General features: G+C 38.9%; 1 protein-coding gene across 6 annotated transcripts in view; it reads right to left on the reverse strand.

The window, feature by feature from the left end:
- prkcz (protein kinase C, zeta) overlaps positions 1-20,995 on the reverse strand; it is a 101,980-nt gene extending 80,985 nt beyond the window's left edge. The window contains exons 1-4 of one of the 6 annotated variants that reach the window (XM_020620802.1): positions 20,699-20,995; positions 11,982-12,103; positions 11,286-11,375; positions 10,690-10,740 (exon numbers count right to left, since the gene is read on the reverse strand). In XM_020620802.1, the coding sequence (XP_020476458.1) occupies positions 10,690-10,740; positions 11,286-11,375; positions 11,982-12,103; positions 20,699-20,778 (343 nt within the window). In that variant the 5' untranslated portion in view covers positions 20,779-20,995. Of the gene's footprint in view, positions 1-2,091; positions 2,561-10,689; positions 10,741-11,281; positions 11,376-11,981; positions 12,104-20,585; positions 20,667-20,698 lie in introns of those variants that run through there. The other 5 variants (XM_020620799.1, XM_020620800.1, XM_020620805.1 and 2 more) reach the window with 5 other exon arrangements.
- Between the last annotated feature and the right edge of the window lie 434 nt (positions 20,996-21,429).

Here is a 21,429-nt window from a genome sequence, read left to right on the forward strand (position 1 = left end):
CAAAAGGTGCTTCTACTAAATACTGAGCAAAGGGGCTGAATACTTATGACCATGTGATATTTCAGTTTTTCTTTTTTAATAAATCTGCAAAAATGTCACAAATTCTGTGTTTTTCTGTCAATATGGGGTGCTGTGTGTACATTAATGAGGAAAAAAATGAACTTAAATGATTTTAGCATATGGCTGCAATATAACAAAGAGTGAAAAATTTAAGGGGGTCTGAATACTTTCCGTACCCACTGTAAAATATTATAGTGTCTCTGAGGTGATGAATCATGGGAGAGCCTTGAAGGATGAGCACTCTGACTGGTGTTGGGGAAAAAAAAGGTATGTTTTCCAAATGAGTATTGGCCTTCTTTTCTGGAACAATTACAGACAAATAACTTAATAAAATCTCATGAACTTACATTAACATTCCCCAATATAAAAACCATAACATGAGGTGATGGGCACCAGATGTATTTTTCCTCACTCTATATTCCCATTTCAAAGTTTTGTTTTAATGATAACGCCAATGATCCACACCAGAAAAGTGACATGTTTCAAGAACTCTATGCTTATTGTTAAGGTCATAATTTTCATCAACTTTGCCTCTAAGAATCATGTTTTACCCATCAGTTAGATACAGCACATTAGCCTGGATATAGATGTTTCAGTCCCCACACTCATCTTCAATTTGTCCAATGCTAATAGAAAAATGGCCACACAACTGGGATTGAATGGACACATCTAATCATATTGTTGTAAGGGGAAGTAAAAAACAACTATTAAACTGGCATATTTCTTCAACTGATGTGAAAAACGTTAAGCTAACTACTCCTAACAATGGCTACTGCAGCTTCTGCATCAACTACAAGTGTTGCCAGCAGGACTGATAGTCCATTCGCTACTGACTGCTTAATGCAGAAAAAAAAAATCTGCTGTATCATGTGTACGTTATCAGGCTGCATGAAGGTAATGAAACACACGGGCAATTCAGGCTGATTATCAGGGTAATGGCTGCTAGCTCTAAATGCTACAATATGCATGAGATTTAGCCATAGTTACTACCATAGTTATTAGCCAAAGAAGCAAATTAGAGCTGCAGAAAATTCAATGTAAGTAGTATGGGTCAAACTCTAAAAACATGGGATCCTACATTTCCCACAATGCAACTTGATAATGTCTCAATAAACCTTATAAACCCTAAAGAGCAATTCTGTTTGTTTTTTTTTATACTTTTTGTTCTTTGAACCTCTGAGCACCACTACCAGGTAATCAATCTCCTGGAACCCCTCCACACACGCACGCGCGCACACACACAGATACATGCATATGTCATGACTGACATAGACATGGAGGCATTTTGGTTTGTCTGCCATAGTTGCAATTTTAGGTGCATCAAGAGGTTTCTGAAGATCAATCTTAACACTAACATTATTGGATTAAAGCTGCCATCACCACTATTTTGTCACAGTATTCCGTTTATAAACAGTTTTCATGTTACTAAAAATAAAAAGATGACAAATGAATTCTTGTCAGGATGGATAAGCATCTGAAACAGCATTTCAACCACTAGATTCAATTTAGTTTAAGGATTCCAACACAAAAAGGTGTAACAGTGTTTAAAAATGCAAACAACCTGCATTATAGCCATTATTTCAGGGGTGGATGCTACTGACTACAGCCCATTTGAATTTAAGACCCATACTAACCTGATATAATGGTTAAATCATGCACAGCCATAACAACGCAGCAATTACACACACAGACGGACATATACAACACTAAGACCATGTCGCACTCATTGGCAGGGGGGGGGGGCCGTCAAATAAAACACCTTCCAGGGTGACAATACAAGCCAGGAACAGACATGCTAGCTCAGCTAGCAGGCTACATGCACACAATCCCTGCCTGCAATCCATGACACAACAAGCAGCAAGGCATAAATCAATCACGCATACTAATCATGGAGGCAGACAGATCTCCCCGACACACACACAAAACAAGAATCAAAGCAAGGACACACTTCTCCAAACCCATTGTGTTGGGGTTTGGTGTAGAAAAACTGATGGATTGATGAAAAGATGGATGGATGCAGAGATAGCTCACCAGTTTGCCTTCTTCCTTTTTCTCCACCTTTTTCAGCACATTATCCAGCTATGTGTGCATCTATGTGGATGTACATGTGTGTATGTGTGATGAGCTGGCGATACACACTGCTACATCCCCTCCTCTCCTTCACTCTGACGGTCCCTCCCTCTTTCTCTCTCCTGCCTGGGATTTATTTAATTATTTCCTCCCCTCCCTCTCTCTCTTGCCCTTTCTTCCTCTCCCTCTCTTCTCACAGCTGATTGTCGCCTTGCTTTTCTCAAGGTTGTTTGATTCTCTTTCTTTCTGTTTCTTCCTTCTGCTTCTAGAACTTGTTATCCTCGATTAGGTTTTATCAGTATTTTTGGTGCAGCAGGCAAAGCCAAAAATAGAAGGAGAAAAAAAAAATGGAGCACCTGCCTTGTATATCAAGAACCCATATCTACACTGTACAATGCTCCCCTTTTTCTCCCCCTTGCTCCTTCTTTCACACTGTGTCCTTCGCCTGCCTCTGTGTCTTGTGTGATGCAGCAGCGCTGTAAACCCCTCCCTGGAGAGACAGCAGTGCCACACAGCACAGAGAATGAGAGGGGGATGCTGGGAAATAGAGGTGGCAGTGGGAAGGGGAAGGAGGAAAGGAGGGGGGTAGGACTGTGGCGATGGAGGGGTTGGTGGTGGGGTGGGGATTCTGCCAGAGAATCCAGTGCAAGGCAGGGCAGCCTCCATCCACTGGGTGCATCATGCAGGATTTCAACAGTTATATCGCCTCCCTCCCTGCATCATTCTATTTCCGCACAGAGTGGGGTCTGTTCGCTCTTCTCACATGCACACAAACACACGAATCACACTTTAAGCATGAAAAAAAGCCAGAAGCAACCCTTCAAGAGGTCCCTTGTCTGTTGATGTCAGCTCTACCTTTGATCAAGCCTCTGATGACCTGTGTCATAAAGCGTATATTTACTGTGTTTTATTGACATATTTGTCATAAACATATGTGACCAACTGGAAATCATCTATACTGAGGGTCAGGTTGGATTTGGTAGGAAATGAACTGTACTGTAGGGCAGAGCAATGATACAGTCATGGCCATTAAGATTGGCTCCCCTACATTTCTGTCAGTTAACACACCACTTCTCCCAGAAAACTGTTGCAATCACAATTTTTTTGGTAGAGAAAAAAAAAAAAGCCAAATCTGATCCATTCCACACTGAACTACAAAAATGGACTGGACAGAATTACTGACACCTTTTCAAAATCATCAGAAATAGTTGTATTTCAAGCATGTGATGCTCCGTTAATTTGCAATGAAACTCACCTGTAGCAACCAACATGTGCTGGCAACATAGAAATCACACTTGCAACCAATTAAAATGTAGAAAACTTGACTCAATATTTATGTCATGTGAACTACATTGAGCATGGAGAATAGAAAGAAGAGCAAAAAATTGTCTGATGATTTGAGAAGCACAACAGCAGAAAAGCCTGGACAGTCCCAAGGCGCCAAGTCCTTCTCCAGAAATCTGGTTGCTCCTGTGTCCACTGTGCACAACACTGTCAAGAAGTTTACAGACCATGGCGCTGCAGCTAATCTCCCTGGATGTGAACGAAAGAGAAAAACAGACAACAGATGGTAACAAGGGATTGTTTGAATTGTGGATAAAGAACAATGACCAACTTCGAAACAAATCCAAGCTGACCTGCAGGCACAAGGTGCAACAGTGTCAGCTTGCACTATCTGTCACCATCTGAATGACAAGGGACACTATGGTAGGAGACCCAGGGGGCCCATTGCTAACACAGAAACATAAAACAGCCAGACTGGAGTTTGCCAAAACTTAGCTGAGGAAGTTCTCCCACAGTTCTGGGAGAATGTCCTGTGGACAGATGAGACTAAAGTAGAGTTTTGTGGTTGAGCACATTATTCTACTATTTTCAGCAAATGAAATGAGGCCTTCAAAGAAAAGAACACGGTCACTACAGTCAAACACGGTCGACATTCACTGATGTGTTGGGGCTGCTTCGCTGCTTCAGGCACTGGATGTCTTGACTGTGTGTCTAGCATTATGAAATCTGAAGACTACCATTGAATTCTGGGCACAATGTGGGGCCCAGTGTCAGAAAGTTGGGCCTCTGTCAGAGGTTGTGGGTCTTACAGCAGGACAACGACCCAAAGCAGACTTCATAAAGCACCAGAATTAGTTTCAAACAATGAGCTGGAGAATTCTGAAGTGGCCAGCAATGAGTCCAGATCTAAATCCCATAGAGCAGCTGTGGAGAGATCTCAGAACAGCAGCTGGGAGAAGGAACCCTTCAAATCTGAGAGACCTGGAGCAGTTGGGAAAAGAAGAGTGGTCCAGAATTCCAACAGAGGTGGAAGAAACTCACTGATGGTTACAGGAAGTGACTGATTTAAGTTATTTTGTTGAAAGAGTATGCTACCAGTGGTGGTTACCTGACAGAAATGCAGGGGGTGCCGATGTTTTTGGCCATGACCGTATATCAATAGGGGCGGCAGTGTTGGTTCACCACACTGGTCAACAATGATGCACCTTAAAGATGGCAACTTTGTTTTGTACGGGTTACTGGCTAACAGTTAACATTACTCCTCTATTTATCAAATTTATAGGTGGTCCATCAACATATAACAAGTAGTTTATAGTTGGAAGAAGGCATAAGAAATCATTGCGGTATTTGTCAACAAGTGTAACTGACTGTGTTTTAATAAATACTTAGAACTATCCTATAATTCCCCCTTTTTGTTATTTGTAAATCTGTTGCTGACTGTCTTTTACCATCATATCTGCTGCTGTTGATCATTTGCACTACTGTCCATGTGCATCTCATAAACTATTACGTACCTCATCACCAACGCCCCTGGTGATGCTAACCATCTGATAATCTTCTGGTTATTATTTGCACTACTGTCACTGATTTAGTTATTGTTAGTTTTATCCTAATTACTTATTCTATTTTAGTTTCTTAAATGGTATGGCATTCAATACCAGGTGAGAAAGAAACAGTATTGTGATTTTGACATATAGTGAACTGACAATCAAAATCTTTGATCTTGATCTTAATTGTATACAATTATTTTATGGTTCTGTTGTTTCTTTATTATAGTTCAAGTTCAAAATGTTTATTTGTCATATGCACAGTTAGGAAACGCGTTTCCCTGTACAATGAAATTCTTACTTTGCCGTCCACATGAATGCCACAAAATACAAATGAAATGAATAGGGTATGTGTATTCATTTTTATTGGTTAGTGTCTGCCCTGCTCCATTTTATGGGTCAGCTATTCCTTGGGTATTGAAATACTTTAGTCAGAAACACAACGGACTGTGCGTTTTGTGGAACTTATAGCTCCCTGGGGGGATGCTGTAGATACAGCTTATGAGACTGAAATACACAGAATTAGCCATGAAGGCAGAGGAACGTGGCTGGAAAGTTCAAGTGTGCCCAGTAGAGGTTGGTTGTCTTTATACCCAGCTCACCTAGCAGAAAGACAAAGGCGGAACCTGAGACAGGCACTCAAGAACCTAGCTGATAGTGCAGCAAGGTCCAGTGAGTGGCTCTGTAGCAGAAGAAAGGTGTGTGAATGGGGTAAAGACAGGTAGGTACTCTGAACAAATTGTAAACTGCAACATACAGTATGTGCGGATTATGCCTGCTAATGTGAAGTAAAATAGCATAGGAGGACAGGCTTAACAAAAATGTTTGATACACCAACAGGCTTGAGGCATTCTTCCTGGTGTTAGCATAAGCAAGCTAACAAGAGGACATATTATAAGTTTGACTGGTTTGTTAGAGTGAATACCAACACAGGGTGATTTCTGATGAAGCACAAGTTTGGCTAGTTATTTAGTGAGCTATCTGAATTTTTTGGTGAGTTATTTTAAATGTTTGGTGGACAGCAGCTGAAATGTTTACAAGTGCTACTGACTGGTAACAGCTGGCCTGAGTAGATGAAGGGCTGTGTTGGGTGTGTGGGTGTGTGGGTGCAGGTAAAGAGGGGGGTGGTTCTGGGATGCCGGAATACACTGCTGAGCCTTCTCGGTGTCGTGGGCCCAACTCAACGAAACACTGCTTAGTGAGAGGGAGCCCATCTGATGAGCCTTCACTTGTACACCCACACAGAACTTGCATTGTGTTGGTGATAATACGGTTATTCACTCACTGGGGTTGGTAGTATTGCATTCCTCCTTTATGTAGTATCCAAAAGTCCAAAGCAGACATTTTGAAGAGATGTGTTATCCTGAGGAACTCAGAATATTCAGAATTAATAAACTAACTTTGATTCTGGGCACTGAGAAACAGGAAAGAGACCTTGCTCTGTCCCCACAACTAAGCTGATTGTCTGCTTCGTTTCAGCTAAAAGACAGTTTCATGCAAACTGCCCTCTGAGCACACACTACATCTCCTTATCAGATGGGGAGCCCAGATTCTGGCTCCAGAGACCAAAAGCCCCTTCCCTTGCGACTTTTACTACACTAGGACCATCTCACCTTATCTAATCCCCTATCTCCACACTGCAATGTGGAGACCCCACCATAAATTGGGCTTAATACTTGCTCTCTGTTATGTACAAGGAAATGTCCTTAGATTTGAAAATATAAAACTGTGTTAACCAAAGGCTGTGTAAAGTATCAAGCAAATTGGAAATATTTAGTCAAGCTGATAAATGGCTCCTGAACTTGTTTGTATGAAAATATTTCCAAGAGGCTTGATTTAAATTGACCTATTGTCTTATATATATTGTCCAGAGACTTTATGTTAATCTTGACATCCTAACTTTTTCAGTACTGTTCAGTACTGGGCGAACTGACCATTTAAATGTTACAGTGTCTTCACAAAGTATTAGCTACTGCATATTTTATCAGGAGATAACAGAGTTAGCCTTGAAAAACACAGACACATTCTTGAAATGAATGAGTAACAATGTCTCCCTTCCTCCTCCTCCTCCTCCCTGAAAACAGCAGTACTATCCTTCCCTCCTCTTTCCACTCATGTACACCTAGACTAAGCAAACAAGGTTTAAATGGGAGCAAAGACAACAGGAAGCCAATGTTATTACTGGTGCACATACAATAATATGCATCACCCACAGGGCACAGCAAGCTAAGCATTACACAGCACACAAATACACTAAACTTGATGTGTGTATAAGACTTTACATGTGTGTATCTTTCATTACCTACCAACAGAATCACACTCTGCTCTTCACACAGTAAACCAATTGTCTACTTCAGGACAAATGCACCGGTCTCCCTTCAAAACACACATACATTCACACAGATGCACACACACACACAAGCATACACACAAACAGTCAGGAGTGCAGCCCACAAACTGCTGAAACATGCTGTCACAGCAAACGGAGTGCAACAAACAACACAAGACTACAAGAGAAAGAGACAGAGCAGCAGAGACTGCTGTGACTTTGTCACCTTTACACAACAATAACTGACCTGATATTAAACTTTAACAACAATCTTTAGGTTTCTTTTACACAAAGTACATGTGTGCCATGTGTGAAGAGCAGAAAATTCAGAAAACTTGCTGTTGAAATTGTAGTACAAGTACAGGACAAAACTGTTGGTACCCCTCCATTAAAGAAAGAGAAACTCACAATGGTCACTGAAATCACGTGAAAGTGACAAAAGTAATAATGAATAAAAATTTACTGAAAATTAACTAATGAAAATCAGTCACTGCTTTGGAATTGTGGCTCAACAAAAACATTTTAAAAACAAACTAATGAAACTGGCCTGGACAAAAATGACGGTACCCCTAACTTAATATTTTGTTGCACAACCTTTTGATGCAATCACTGCAATCAAACGATTTCTGCAGCTCTGAATGATACTTCTGCACCTGTCAACAGGTATTTTGGCCCACTCCTCGTGAGCCAGCTGCTCCAGCTGTCTCATAGTTGAAGGGTGCCTTCTCCAGACTACATGTTTCAGCTCTTTCCACAGATGTTCAATAGGATTTAGATCAGGGCTCATAGAAGGCCACTTCAGAACAGTCCAATGTTTTCTTCTTAGCCATTCTTGGGTGTTTTTAGCTGTGTGTTTTGGGTCATTATCCTGTTGAAGGGCCCATGACCTGCGACTGAGACCAAGCGTTCTGACAATGGGCAGCACATTTCGCTCCAGAATGCCTTGATAGTCTTGGGATTTCATTGTACCCTGCACAGATTCAAGACATCCTGTGCCAGATGCAGCAAAGCAGCCCCAGAACATAACTGAGCCTCCTCCATGTTTCACAGTAGGTACAGCGTTCTTTTCTTCGTATGCTTCATTATTGCATCTGTGAACATAGAGCTGATGTGACTTGCCAAACAGTTCCAGTTTTGTCTCATCTGTCCAAAGGACATTCTCCCAGAAGCTTTGTGGCTGGTCAATATGCATTTTGGCAACTTCCATTCTCGCTTTTTTATGATTTGCTTTCAACAGTGGAGTCCTACTCAGTCGTCTTCCATGAAGTCCACTGCGGCTCAGACAGCGACGGATGGTGCAATCTGACACTGATGTACCTTGACCTTGGAGTTCACCTCTAATCTCTTTGGATGTTGTTCTGGGCTCTTTTGTTACCATTCGCATTATCCGCCTCTTCAATTTGTCATCAATTTTCCTCTTGCGGCCACGTCCATGGATACAGTCCCGTGGACCTTAAACTTCTGAATAATATGAGCAGCTGTAGTCAGAGGAACATCAGGCTGCTTGGAGATGGTCTTATAGCCTTTACCTTTAACATGTTTGTCTATAATTTTCTTTCTAATCTCCTGAGACAACTTTCTCCTTAGCTTTCTGTGGTCCATGATCAGTGTGGTACACACCATGATACCAAACAGCAGTGACTACTTTTCACCCTCTAAATAGGCAGACTGACTGATTACAAGTTTGAAAGCACATGTGATGCTAATTAGAGGACACATTTCAGTTTAACATGTCTCTATGGTCGAATTATTTTCGATCCTTTCTAGGGGTACCATCATTTTTGTCCAGGCCAGTTTCATTAGTTTGTTTTTTAAAATGCTTCTGTTGAACCACAATTCAAAAGCAATGACTGATTTTCATTAGTTAATTTTCACTAAATTTTTGTTTATTATTACTTTTGTCAGTTTCGCATTTTTTCAGTAACCATTGTGAGTTTCTCTTTCTTTAATGGAAGGGTATCAACAATTTTGTCCACGTCTGTATTTACATGCTGATTTAAGAGACGTTCACAAGTCATTCAAGGATCCAGAATTTAAAGACAGTCACTGTGATGACGCAGATCTCAGAGGTTTGACCATTAGAGACCAAACCAGCATGAAATTTGCATAAGATAACAAGGTTTCACATATTGAATCCTAATGTTTACTGACCCTTGACCTCTACTTTAGTCCAAATTTCCCATTATATACTGTACAAGAAGGACTCAGCACATGCTTCCCAAAGGATGCATTTTCAATACTTGATGAGCTAACTATAGGACTACACTCAGAAGCCAGTCAGACCAAAAAGTGATACAACCAATCTTTATTAGTGAATATTCATGAAATGGGTGGTGCTGGAAATTTAGAGGCATAGAGAACTGCAGTGTTTATTGACAAGTCATGCCTGTAGAGCTGAACCATAGCATGGTGGTTAAGAAGAAATATGCTAATGCTAATGCTATCCAGTAGCCAGGAACAAGAGGAGAGATTTTTGAGGGACCACTACAACCTGCAAAGGCAAAGCTCACATGACAAACAAGTACAAGCCAGCTAATCTGCTACCATGTTTTACTGTCAGATGACCGTGGCTATCTGTATGAGCTACTATTACGATATTATCTTATAGACCACACAGGCTGTAGGTCTGACGATGCAGTCTTCATTAAACATGTTACTATCGAGACAGTAAACTCTCTGGCTTTCCATCATCTTTGTTTGAATTCATGTGACAAAGTTCACCAAAGTTGAAGCCTCCATAAGTTTAATGACCACATCCTTTCCTCTATCAAGCCGTTTGAATATACAGAATTAAAGAGGACTTTCAAATAATAAAATTAAAGTAACAGTTTAGTTTCAGCCGTAATGTATTATTTTAATAAATCCTGTAATATATCTAAGTTTTTTTAAGGTAAGAAAATATCTTGTTTAAATTAATTCACACTCTGTTTGGATAGAAAGTTGCCAACATAACTTAGCTTTTAACAACAATAAACATTACCAAAAATGCCCATCCCTCACCCTAATGACAGCACTCCAAACTCTGCCTCATAAGCTCCTGGACCATCAAAAAGTACTACTGCAGGCCAGTGACTGTTTTGGCAACAGGAGCTGTGTCTATGGGGTAAAATGTAGACCTAGTTTTCTCAGTTCAAAACACAAGGAAGGTTCCTGTGTTCCTAAAAAGCTCTGGGGTTCCTGGAAAAATGCATTTATTATATCAGTCCAAAAACATCCAAAGACCTCTCAGCCTTGTTCTTACACCACAGCCATGTTTCTACAGAGGTGTTTAACTCAGTTTAACAGTGATAGTTCCACAGCATAATACAGTTTATCCATGACTACACAGTATTAGGAGCATCACTGTATCTAGGAGATCTAAAAGGGAATAGAAAGTGAGAGCAGAGTTGATTTACTCACTGTCCTCTCCGGGGCAGGGCATTCCAGGCTGTTCCGGTACACTGGGGAAAACTGCAAAAGACAGAAAATAAAAAGAAATGGACTATTTAAATGTCATTTTTCTTCTCCTGTCACTAAGCAGAAGTGTGAAAATAAAATACACAGGTCATTAAAAAGAAAACCCTAAGGGTTTTACAAAAATGTCATGCCTCAAGGAACAAAATGGATTGAAGAGCAGAAACAGCAAAAAAGAAAAAACTATCTGGTTCACAGTAGTGATGTTCATGACTAGTGTACAGCACAAGAAGTCTGAATTTTCTCAGTCCAGATGATCTAATTTAGCCTCTTCTGACCCCATTTTCCCCTAAATAAAATGTGACTTGTATCCAGATGTGCAATCCAGAAGATGAACACAAAAACTCTTTATGCCTTAATATCCTCCCAAGTGTTTCATGGTAAAATAAAGTCATCAGAAAAATCTGTACAGTAAATCCACGAATAAAAGGATTGCATGAAGTTTGTCAAGTGCCTTGTTATTCCTTAAATCCTTGTGTGTGTGCCTGTCCTGTGGTTTTCAGAAGATGTCCACTGTGGTAAAAAAGTAGGAGCTTACTCACTATGCAGCAGCAGTTCAGACTTCTTGGTTTGATTATAAATACGAAATGCTTCCTCTAGCTCCATCTGAGACGAGATGGTACAAGGGTCCCCTACACACACACACACACAGACAGACACACATTCATATATAATGGCCAGATACTTTCAAGTCATCCATTTCGTGTTAACATGTTCTATCTGGCTAAATGGATGTAACACTGAAATATTATTTATCATCAGAGTGCTTCTACCTTCTCAGAGTCATTTATTTGAATAATTTATAGAGGCCAGTAAAGATAAAACCTTCCACTAATTCACAAGAAAGGAGGCCAACATAAAAATAAAATGTCTGTTTTCTGATCCTATTAAAGATTTCACAAACCCTCAGGTTTTTCTTGTCACTCCACTGAACTTAACTCCTTTCTTTATGCTGAGTGGCAACAATTTAAATGTCCTAATACAAAAGATTTTTGTAAAAAACAATTATAGAGTGTGGACAGATGGATGTGAGCACTTCAAATCATTCCAGTGTGTAGTGTGAGGTGGTAGTGATGACTTTTGGATTGGCCAGAAGCTCAGAAAATGGACTTTGTGGCCACCATAGTGTATTTCTGAGCCAGGCGTTAGCAATAGCCTACAAGGACACAGCAGGTGCCTTCAGTATGAGAAGGTGCGCACAGACTAATGTACTGTAACTGAACCCAAGCCACACCCACCTTCATCATCGATCCACTTGAGTGTGATGGGCTGCTGCTTGGTAACACTGCACATCACTTTCACCTCCTCACACAACTCCACAAAGGTTACGGTGGCAGCCAAGTGTGTGATCAGCATGTGCCTGAATGCACACACACAAACAGAAAATGCCAAGATGAGTCACTTTCTTTAAGTGCAGCAGAGATCAGCGGATCCCTCAGTGGGTTCCAAAGAGTCAACAACAAAATGACAATTAAGTAAATTTCTCCAATGGTATGATATTGTAGAGCCAAGGAGGCTCACTCCTAAATTATGTTGATTATGTTACCTGGAAAGGTATTTACAGAATATGTGGGCGTGCAAGTTAGCAAGTTTGCACGCCCACAGAGTAAAGGCTGAGTTAGTAGCACAATAACCCACAAAGACCAGGATGACAACGTCTGCTGTGCAGCGTTGACTACTCAGGCCAGTCTCAGCTGTTGCCAGCTTGCACTGAGGTGAATTGGCATCATCATAAGTTTGTATTATTCAGGTGTCATCCTGAGTTTGGACAAATAAAGGAGATTTAAGAGCCTCTCCAGTGATTTTGGACCTAAAAGGTTAGTTTACTTATCATAAGGGAAACTTTTCAGGCAGGACAGTGGATTTATAACAAGCGTTAAAGTGTCTTCTTGACCTTTAACAATCTCAGCACCAATGATGTTTGCACAACCCCATGATGAAGACAGTATACAGTGGTTGAAAGCTCTGAAATAACTCAAGGTCTGCACAGCAGCTTAACATTATTACTCATTATTATTTTTTTTTCACATGTAACAAAAAGCCTGAACATGTAAAATATTTTCCAGGAAGGGAGGGTGTAATTAAAGATATCGTGAAGTTGCTGTAGGAACCAGCGTCTTTGGAGCTTGACCCATAAAAATGGGACATCTCAGCTTCTGCTATAAATGAGAGCACAAAGTCTCAAGACAATACATGGGTTTGTCAAAATTATAAAAAGGCCTGGTGCAGTCCAGCCGTGGTTACAGGAGCAGTACACTCACCTCCAAATCCTCAAAGACTCTTTTAACCATCTGCATGAAAAAAACATTAAGTTGGCAGCACGATATAAAAGATTTTAAACTCATTTCTGTTTGTAATTGTATTTTCAAATTCTACTAGCCTCTAAAGACAAACGTTTCTGTTTTTGTATAATACAACAAAAATGAAAAATTACTGTCAAAACTAAAACAAAAAAGTAACATTAACATAAAGAAATACAACTAAATAATGTGTCAGTTTTGGTTCGCATCCCACTAATAGAGCAGGCGCATGTTATTTCTGGCTGTCATTAATAGTAAATCATTTTGGCACTTCAAAATGTTTTTTATTTTTTTGGTGATGGAGCATTTTTCATCCAGATGGTAAGGAGGATTCTGGAAATACAAAAATGTGTTTTTATTGACCTGGATTATCACCAAATACTGACATCACATAAGAGACACAAACTGGCTGGAGCTACAGTAGCAGTAACTACAGCAGCTACAATGGTCATACAGGTTATACAGGTAATAGCAATACTACTAGAAACACTAATAAATTTATACCTGGAGTCATTTCTTGACAAAATGAAGATTATATTTTGGCCTCACTTTCTTTTTTCATTTGCTCACTACTGTCTTCAGCAATCAATTGAGAGCTAGTGTCCCCACCCCCCTCATGCGCTCCTTCTACCAGGGCACCTTTGAGAGCATCGTCACTGGCTGCATCACTATGTGGTATGGAGCCTGTACTGCCTCCTGCAGAAGGACTCTGCAACGCATAGTGAATACAGCCAGCAAGATCATTGGCGCCCCTCTGCCTTCCCTTACAGACATCTTTAACACCCGCAGAGCCATCGGCATTGCTGATGCCACCTCACACTCCCATTTCAGACTCCTGTCAGGGAGAAGGTATCAGTCTTCAGGCCCACTCCACCAGACTTACAAACAGCTTCATCCACCGAGGATGCTGAACACTGTCCATTTAATTTTCCTAAATGGTATGGCATTCAACACTAGGTGATAGAGAAATGGTATTTCAATTTTCTGCATGTCTGAATTGACAATAAAAAAAACTTTGATCTTGATCTAAAGTGACAGATGAGCTTAGGAGTCAATATACATAGACATCCTATGAAAACACTGAACTTTATCAAACAAGTCACAAGGTAATAATCACAAACCTTGTACTACTAAGATGTAAACTAGACAGCTGGGACAGACATTGGCTGAAACTAATGGCCAATATATTCTTTGTTTGCTATCTCTGTTGTTGAATGCTGATCTTAAACAGAAAGTACAATGTGGCTGAAATTCATATCGATACTGGCCTTTAAAACCCTTATCAGCTGACAGCTATTTTAAATAAGGGTGTGCATGATCAATTTCAACACCAACCCTCACTTCTTTGCTGCATGCTGTAGGAAGTATGTATTCACAATCAACAGTGCAGCTACTCTGATGATATCCTGTAAACAAAGGTAAAAATGCAGAGCTACAGCGACTGGGCACATGTGAGTGTGTCTCGCAGGTGTCTGGGTGTGTGTGGCCAAGTGTTTATGGCAAGTGTTTGTTGGACTCTGGCACAGTGGAGCAGAGACAGCTTGCTTCCTGTTCAGGCACTGCTCCACGCAGGTCAATATGGAATGAGGTCTCACACACACACACACACACACACACACACACACACACAGAGAGAGAGAGAGCAGGGCCATGCCTGCACCGTATATTGGTTTGCCAGGGTTACATCATACTGATCCAGTATTAAATGAGATCTGGTTGTTTTTACTCTGTGATGAACATAAACCTTAAATAACACCAGTGCAACATTCTGATCTAATTAAACACACACTGTACAGTGTTAGAAGGGTCTCCAACCTCCTCTTTGCAGGCATCCTAAGCACATAGAGTGTGGGACCAAAGGCTTAGGCTGACCCTTGCACTATTTGCTGAGTGCACATTCTCAAGAACGCTCAACACATAAGGGATTGGTCATGTACCACAGCATAAACGTAGGAATGAACAGGTTAATCTTTGATCTCTCTAATCAAAATGTTTCTGTCACCTCGGGCTCAGGTACTGCACGACTCACTGTGTGTTATCCATCAGATCCTGTTTTCACTTTTAACTGTATTCTGGGAAACTCCATTAAGACTGAATGGAGGTAATTAATCTACACAAAATATAACCAAAGACATCTTTGTGTGTGAAAGAAAGCCAGCCATTAGTCTGTTCCCCACAAGCTCTGTTAAAGGTTTTAACAGTTTGAGGATATCTCAGATACAGTATGATGATGGATGATTGTGGGGCAGCGTCTGCTGACATTATTGATCTGTGACTGTGGAGTATGTTAACACGGTTTACTGTTAGATTACAATATTCTATAATATTTCCTTATGTATGTTTACTATGCTGGATTTTATAGACTGCTGACATTATGCAGACCCTTAAACTTCATGTATCAACCATATATAGTTATTGTAGTGTCAGTGATTTCATTCTACAGTAGCTTGAGTGTATGTGGAGACTTCAAGAAAATGCTAATACACTTAAGGGACTGCAAGTAAGCTCTACATCCAATTGTACACAGCAACCAGACCACAACAACTTCATGAAAACTGTTTTGGCAATCCCTTACCTTAAAATGATTTCCCTTAAAAATTATTCTTTTAAGAGAAGAGAAAAGGAAAAACAAAATCTAAATAAAATGAAACCTCTTGTCTTCCACATTCCACATTTATTCTTATATTCACACCTACCTGCACAGGTAATGCAGCAAGAAACTCTAAATGTACCACTTGTTAGTTACTTAAGATTGTTGTTGTTTCTGTCTTGTCATATGCATCTTCGAGCTAATCATTTCTCTTGCACTATTAATAAACACACAAAAAATATTCTTTGAGGGGAGTCTATATGGCTGCTGATAATAAGACTCATTACTGGATTGTCTGGTTTTAATTAAAAAATTAAATCTGCATTGTTATTTATTTTAAATATTAAAATACATAAAACCATATCAATAACAATCTAATTTGGAAAAAAACTGTGAAAATCAAATTTTAAAAAAAGTTGTGGATTGAAAACAAAAACATGTCTTTCTTTGTCTCTTATTGTTATTTTACCTTTAACTTGGCAAATGATAAGAAGCAAGTTAAAATTTCTCTCTCTTTCTCCGTTAGATTTAATAAATGCAGCTATGTAAAATGATAATGTAAAAATAGGTAAAGAATTAAATATATGGGGGGGTTATCTGTTTGTTTGTAAGCTAACCTACTCCCAAACTGTGTTTAAAGTGGATCTGACACTGCATTAACTAACGTCTGCTGTCATAAACACTTTTTATACTGTATATGACAATATTGCTGCTCAGTTATGACAAAATTCTAAATTATGATATTGATTATTTCGGTCAATATGCATGATCACTAATTGATTGTGGAAAACTTAACAAGAAAACGTGTCTGCTTAACACTAAATTTTCTTGATCTTTAAATACAACTCAGCTGAAAAGCAAATCACCTCACTGTGATTGAGTTCAGAGGAAATTACTTGCTACTCAACATTTATTTTACAAATAAAATATTGGGGCAAAAGGTCACTGCTGTAAAAGATAGGGGTGTGCTGGACTTATTACACAAGATAAAACGTGAGCATCATTGTGAAATGGAATGTGGCATAATATTAGTTTTATCTAAAATTATCTATTAACCATAATCAGTAGAAGCGAAAATCTTAATTGAAAATAAAATTTGATTAATCCCCTAGACCTAGCTCCAACTAGCAATTGTATTCATGCCAATTATTTTCTTGCTTAACTTTTGGAAAATTGCTAAAATAGTCTGTAGTGATGTCTTCAGTAACCCAAGATAATCAGTTTACAAGGATACAGATCAGAGAAAAGGGGGAATCCCCATTTTGGATGAGTGTAAACAAGCAATTGAAATTTGTGCTTGAAAAATTACAAAAAGCTATTCAATCATTCAAGTATAAAAATAGTTGCCAATAAATTTTCTGTCAACCAAATAATTGATTAATCATGCAATCATCCCAGATCTAATCAATACTAGAGTACAAAGTTTTGCAAATACTGATGGCAACATCTTGCTCCTCTCTGCCATATTTTTTCTCAGTAAGGCTGGCAACTAAATTTCATTATCTTTTTGTTAACCACTGAACTGTATCTTTAGTGGTAGTATAAAAAATACCAAGATGGCAACAAAAGTCAGACTCATAATATCCTTCACTTTCATCAGGTGGTTTGTGATTTAAATCAAAATTCTGCCAATGTTTTGACTGTACTTTGTATAATTGTGGTAATGGACCCAGATGCTGTATCTGCCCAGTTCATTTGATAAATACTCCAAAAGCTGTTTTAACTATTCACAAAGAGACTGAATACAGAAATTATGTCTTGACGTCACACCACTTGGTCTGCGATATCTAATCTGTATGTAGAACTGCAGTTCTTCATCAAGGTCTGTGTGAACAGGCATTTACTGTAGCTGGAGCCAACAGTCTGACCTGAATGGTAAAAAGAGGTTAAATGCATATACCATGTCATGCAGCAGGGTTGAAACTGATTAGATATACAATGTGTATGCAGCCCCTGTATACACATTGTATATACACTGCCTTCTAAAAATACATTACCAAGGAGTTCTGACCCAAATCAGAGTTTAGAGTAACTTCATCAGGAAACTGCAACACTACTCTGACATTCACAGCAACATGTCAACAGTAAAGAGATCTGCCCTGTCAGAAAAAAACATTCCAGTGGCCACATCCTGACTAACACTCACTAATAATCCATCTGAATAAAACTAACAGATAAACAATAGAACATTGCCTCTAAAACCGTTTACCTCTTTGAAACCCCTTCACTCTCCTAGGAATAAAAGAGCAGACTACAACTCATCACAATGTTGTGTTGCACTGTGGTCCTTTAAGAAGGCTGCATGGATTAACCAACTCTTGGATAAGGTGGCTTTTTAATGTCAGATTTATTATTTTAATAGTAATATTTTGGTCTGTTTATCCTTTTCTGATTAATCACGAGACGCCAGTGAACACCATGCTCAGAAAACTGTGGAACCTGTTTCTGTTAATTCCACTAGCTAGTTCTGAAATGATAAGTTATTTAAACAACTGATAATATTTCTATATTAATAATCTTTTAATTCATTTATCAGGTGACATGACTAAGAGTGCAGTCACAAGAAAAGGTCTCCATTATCGGCTGATATTAGCTTATCACAGATACAGTATATCTGTGTCTCTGCAGATAAATAGCAAGTCCATGCAATATTGCAATGCAAAGAATATTGTATATCTCAAATTATTTGTGAACAGAAGTTTATATGCAAACTTTCAGAGTATAAAACATTATCTTAGTAGTCTTACACACTCTTTTAATATAATTGCTTTTTCAGAAACATGGTTTAATAATGTAACTTCTGCTGATTTTGGATTAGCATTGGTTGGATATGTGTAACTATGTGTGTGTTGCTGTCATGTGTTCTGTTTTGCATGTTTGAAAGAATAAATCAAATCAAATCAAAATCAAAAAATCAAATCAACAGTGTCTCCATTAAATTGTTTGTTCAACAGAGGAACCTAACAAGTTTATTTTTACAGTGTAAATGTCACTACATACTGTATCTTAGTCACATTTCTTTAAATGCCTAATTTAAGGGATACTAATGAAATTCCTTGTTGATGTTAAAAATTAATCCCAGTCTATATGCTCTCATCAGTTCTTACTACTTTTTAAAACCTTACCCTATTATAACCAAAGACAAAAGCATCAGCCTGTCTGTGATCAAATCAGCTGTACCTTGAGCTTAAAGGACAAGGCCGGTCATTTTCTGCATTAATAGTATTTTAAACACTCCCCATCCAGAGACTAACAATGACAATCAGTCTCTGTATGAGCAGTGTTGAAAACACCATTAATATAGAAAATGACCAGCCTTATCCTTTAAAGCTAATGTTAACATTAGCATGGTGATGCTATGTAAACAATACGTCATGCTAACAGCTGCCATGCTAACATTTTAAACAGTTAACACGCTAACTGAGCCAAGGTCACAATGGATGCTAGCATTTAATATCAAATTAAAATGTATTTGTCATTTCAAGTAGAACAACATACAGCACAGTTTAAATAAAATAGTTTTCTGAGCAGCAGAATATAGCAGCTTTTGTCTTCATTTTAAAATTCCACATTTTAGTGATTGATTATTCCTAAACAATGGTTAGTTGCAACCCTGAATCTGGATCATTCACCTCCTCTTTGCTGCTGCTAGTCTGTGTGGGATGCCTATGATACTGTGTTGTTGTTATTAGTGTGTGGAGAAGCTGATCTGCTTCCCATTTTTTGTTTCTGAGCTCATGTACGCCGTCTGTGGCTTCGATCACTGAATACAGATTGTACCAACATAAATAAAATAACTGAACTTACACTAATAATGCAGTACTCAAGAAAAATACTATAATACAAGCACAGATATGAAAAGCAGAAATACGCAATAGTAAGGAAAACAGTTAAACTCTAAGTTTTAGGGGGTAAAACACTCAAATACCACCTGTAACATGCTTTGGCACAAAATATTTAAACAACACATGAAATTCCACAGTTTACTTGTGAACAAATTGCATCAGTAAAATGTTTTACTAACAAAGAATCACATCAAGTCAGCGGAGAAAGAAATGATGCACACACATACTTTCTAGATTGTTGCAAGATAAAAATCTCTAGGTATGGAAAGTCTTTGGACTCAAAAGAAAAACAGAAATATTTTGTTTGTTCAAGTTGAGCTTAAGATCAAAGAAGACATAACCACATGCTGTCAAGAGATCAGGCAGCATGAAAAGAATCTGGATGTGGTTATATTGTGCAGCAAGGTGCAGTGATTTAAGTCCACAAACAGTGCAGCCAGTAAACCTATATGATCCAGTGAGGAGTGATGGATACACAATGTGTTTGTGCTCTGTGAAACAGTGTACCTGAGGCAGACGTGAAAATAGGAGGAATAAGAATATAGTTCTTTTCACTGACCTTCAGTAGTGTTATATTACTACTTTACCCAGCTTTTAGTGGCATCATTGCATTTTTTATCAGTGTCTAGTAAAGTGTTGAAGTCATGAAATAGCCTCAGTCATAACAATGAAATTTTGTTTTATCATCACAAGTAAATATTTGCATCTTCTCATGGACCCACACTAAAGCAATAAGTAAAAGAGAGTGGGTTATGGAAGAAAATGATAACTGTAAAGATATGTTTCCACAAAGAGCAAACAAATGACTTAGATATGAGATGTCCTTTAAGTAACATAGCATAGAAACTGTAATGTAACACAGCAGTGTTATGCTTGTCTATGATTATAGAGCCCAGACCAAAGTAACACCCACAACAATAAACTGACACTGAGGCTAGTGTAAAAGCACATTACTGTATGCAGTGCAATTAAATAAAAGGAACCTTTTATCGGAGTCGAAAACATTTCAGAATCATTACTATTTTTACTATAACGAGGTGAGTTTGTCAGGTAACTTGTTATGCAGGAGTGACCAGCTTCCAAGGAGCCCTGCTGAAACATACTGACCCATAACACTGTTAACGTTACACATCCAAAGTCTCAATTCTACAGGTGTTTCCTCTTTTCATCGTGAGCAGCCGGAAAACTGCTTACAGCCTGCGGCTCGCTACTTAACTTACCCACAGTAATGCGCTTTAATTTTCACCAACTCCGAGTCCAGGTCCATTATGGTGGATCCGTTTGACGCTAGCGTATGCATTGGACAGTTTGGTTTTACGTTTCCTCCCGACTGGCCAACCAAACATTAACCGGACAGGCCTAAACTAGCTGTGTCACCCGGTCACGTCGGAAAATAAAAGTGTGCATAACACCGCCAGAAGAAAGAAAACTTATAGAGCTACCTAGAAGTTTCTGTCGCTTAGACATTAGTGGCTCCGTTGGCGGAGGATTTGTCAAAGTGGCTTGATTTACATTACTATTTCTGGATTTGCTTTTCAAAATAAAATACAGACTAACAATAGCCTTGTTATTGCATTCAAGTTTCTATATAACGCCTTTATTTTGAAGATGTAACCTCTGCTTGTGCGATAGTAGTCTTACTAATGTGACACCGTTTCTGACTGCCGTATTTCAAATTCACCTGTCCCATTGTTTCTTACGAGGCGTTGATTGTCCCAACAAAAAGTCTTCGTGCTATTTCCAGGGGTGTATAGACAACTTATGGTGGTTGGTAGTGACTTACAAACCTGGTTAAATTTGAATTATGGCATCTATATACCTTCTGCTCATACAGGTGAGCTGGTCTAACGTTACCTCACAAATGAGAACTAAACCTTCATGACAGAGGTGGACCAAGTACACTGGGCTTACATTTAGTTGAATGGTTTGTTAATTTTCAGAGTCAGATTAA

The sequence above is a fragment of the Monopterus albus genome, unplaced genomic scaffold, assembly GCF_001952655.1.
Source record: "Monopterus albus unplaced genomic scaffold, M_albus_1.0 scaffold248.1, whole genome shotgun sequence".
Lineage (NCBI taxonomy): Eukaryota > Metazoa > Chordata > Actinopteri > Synbranchiformes > Synbranchidae > Monopterus > Monopterus albus.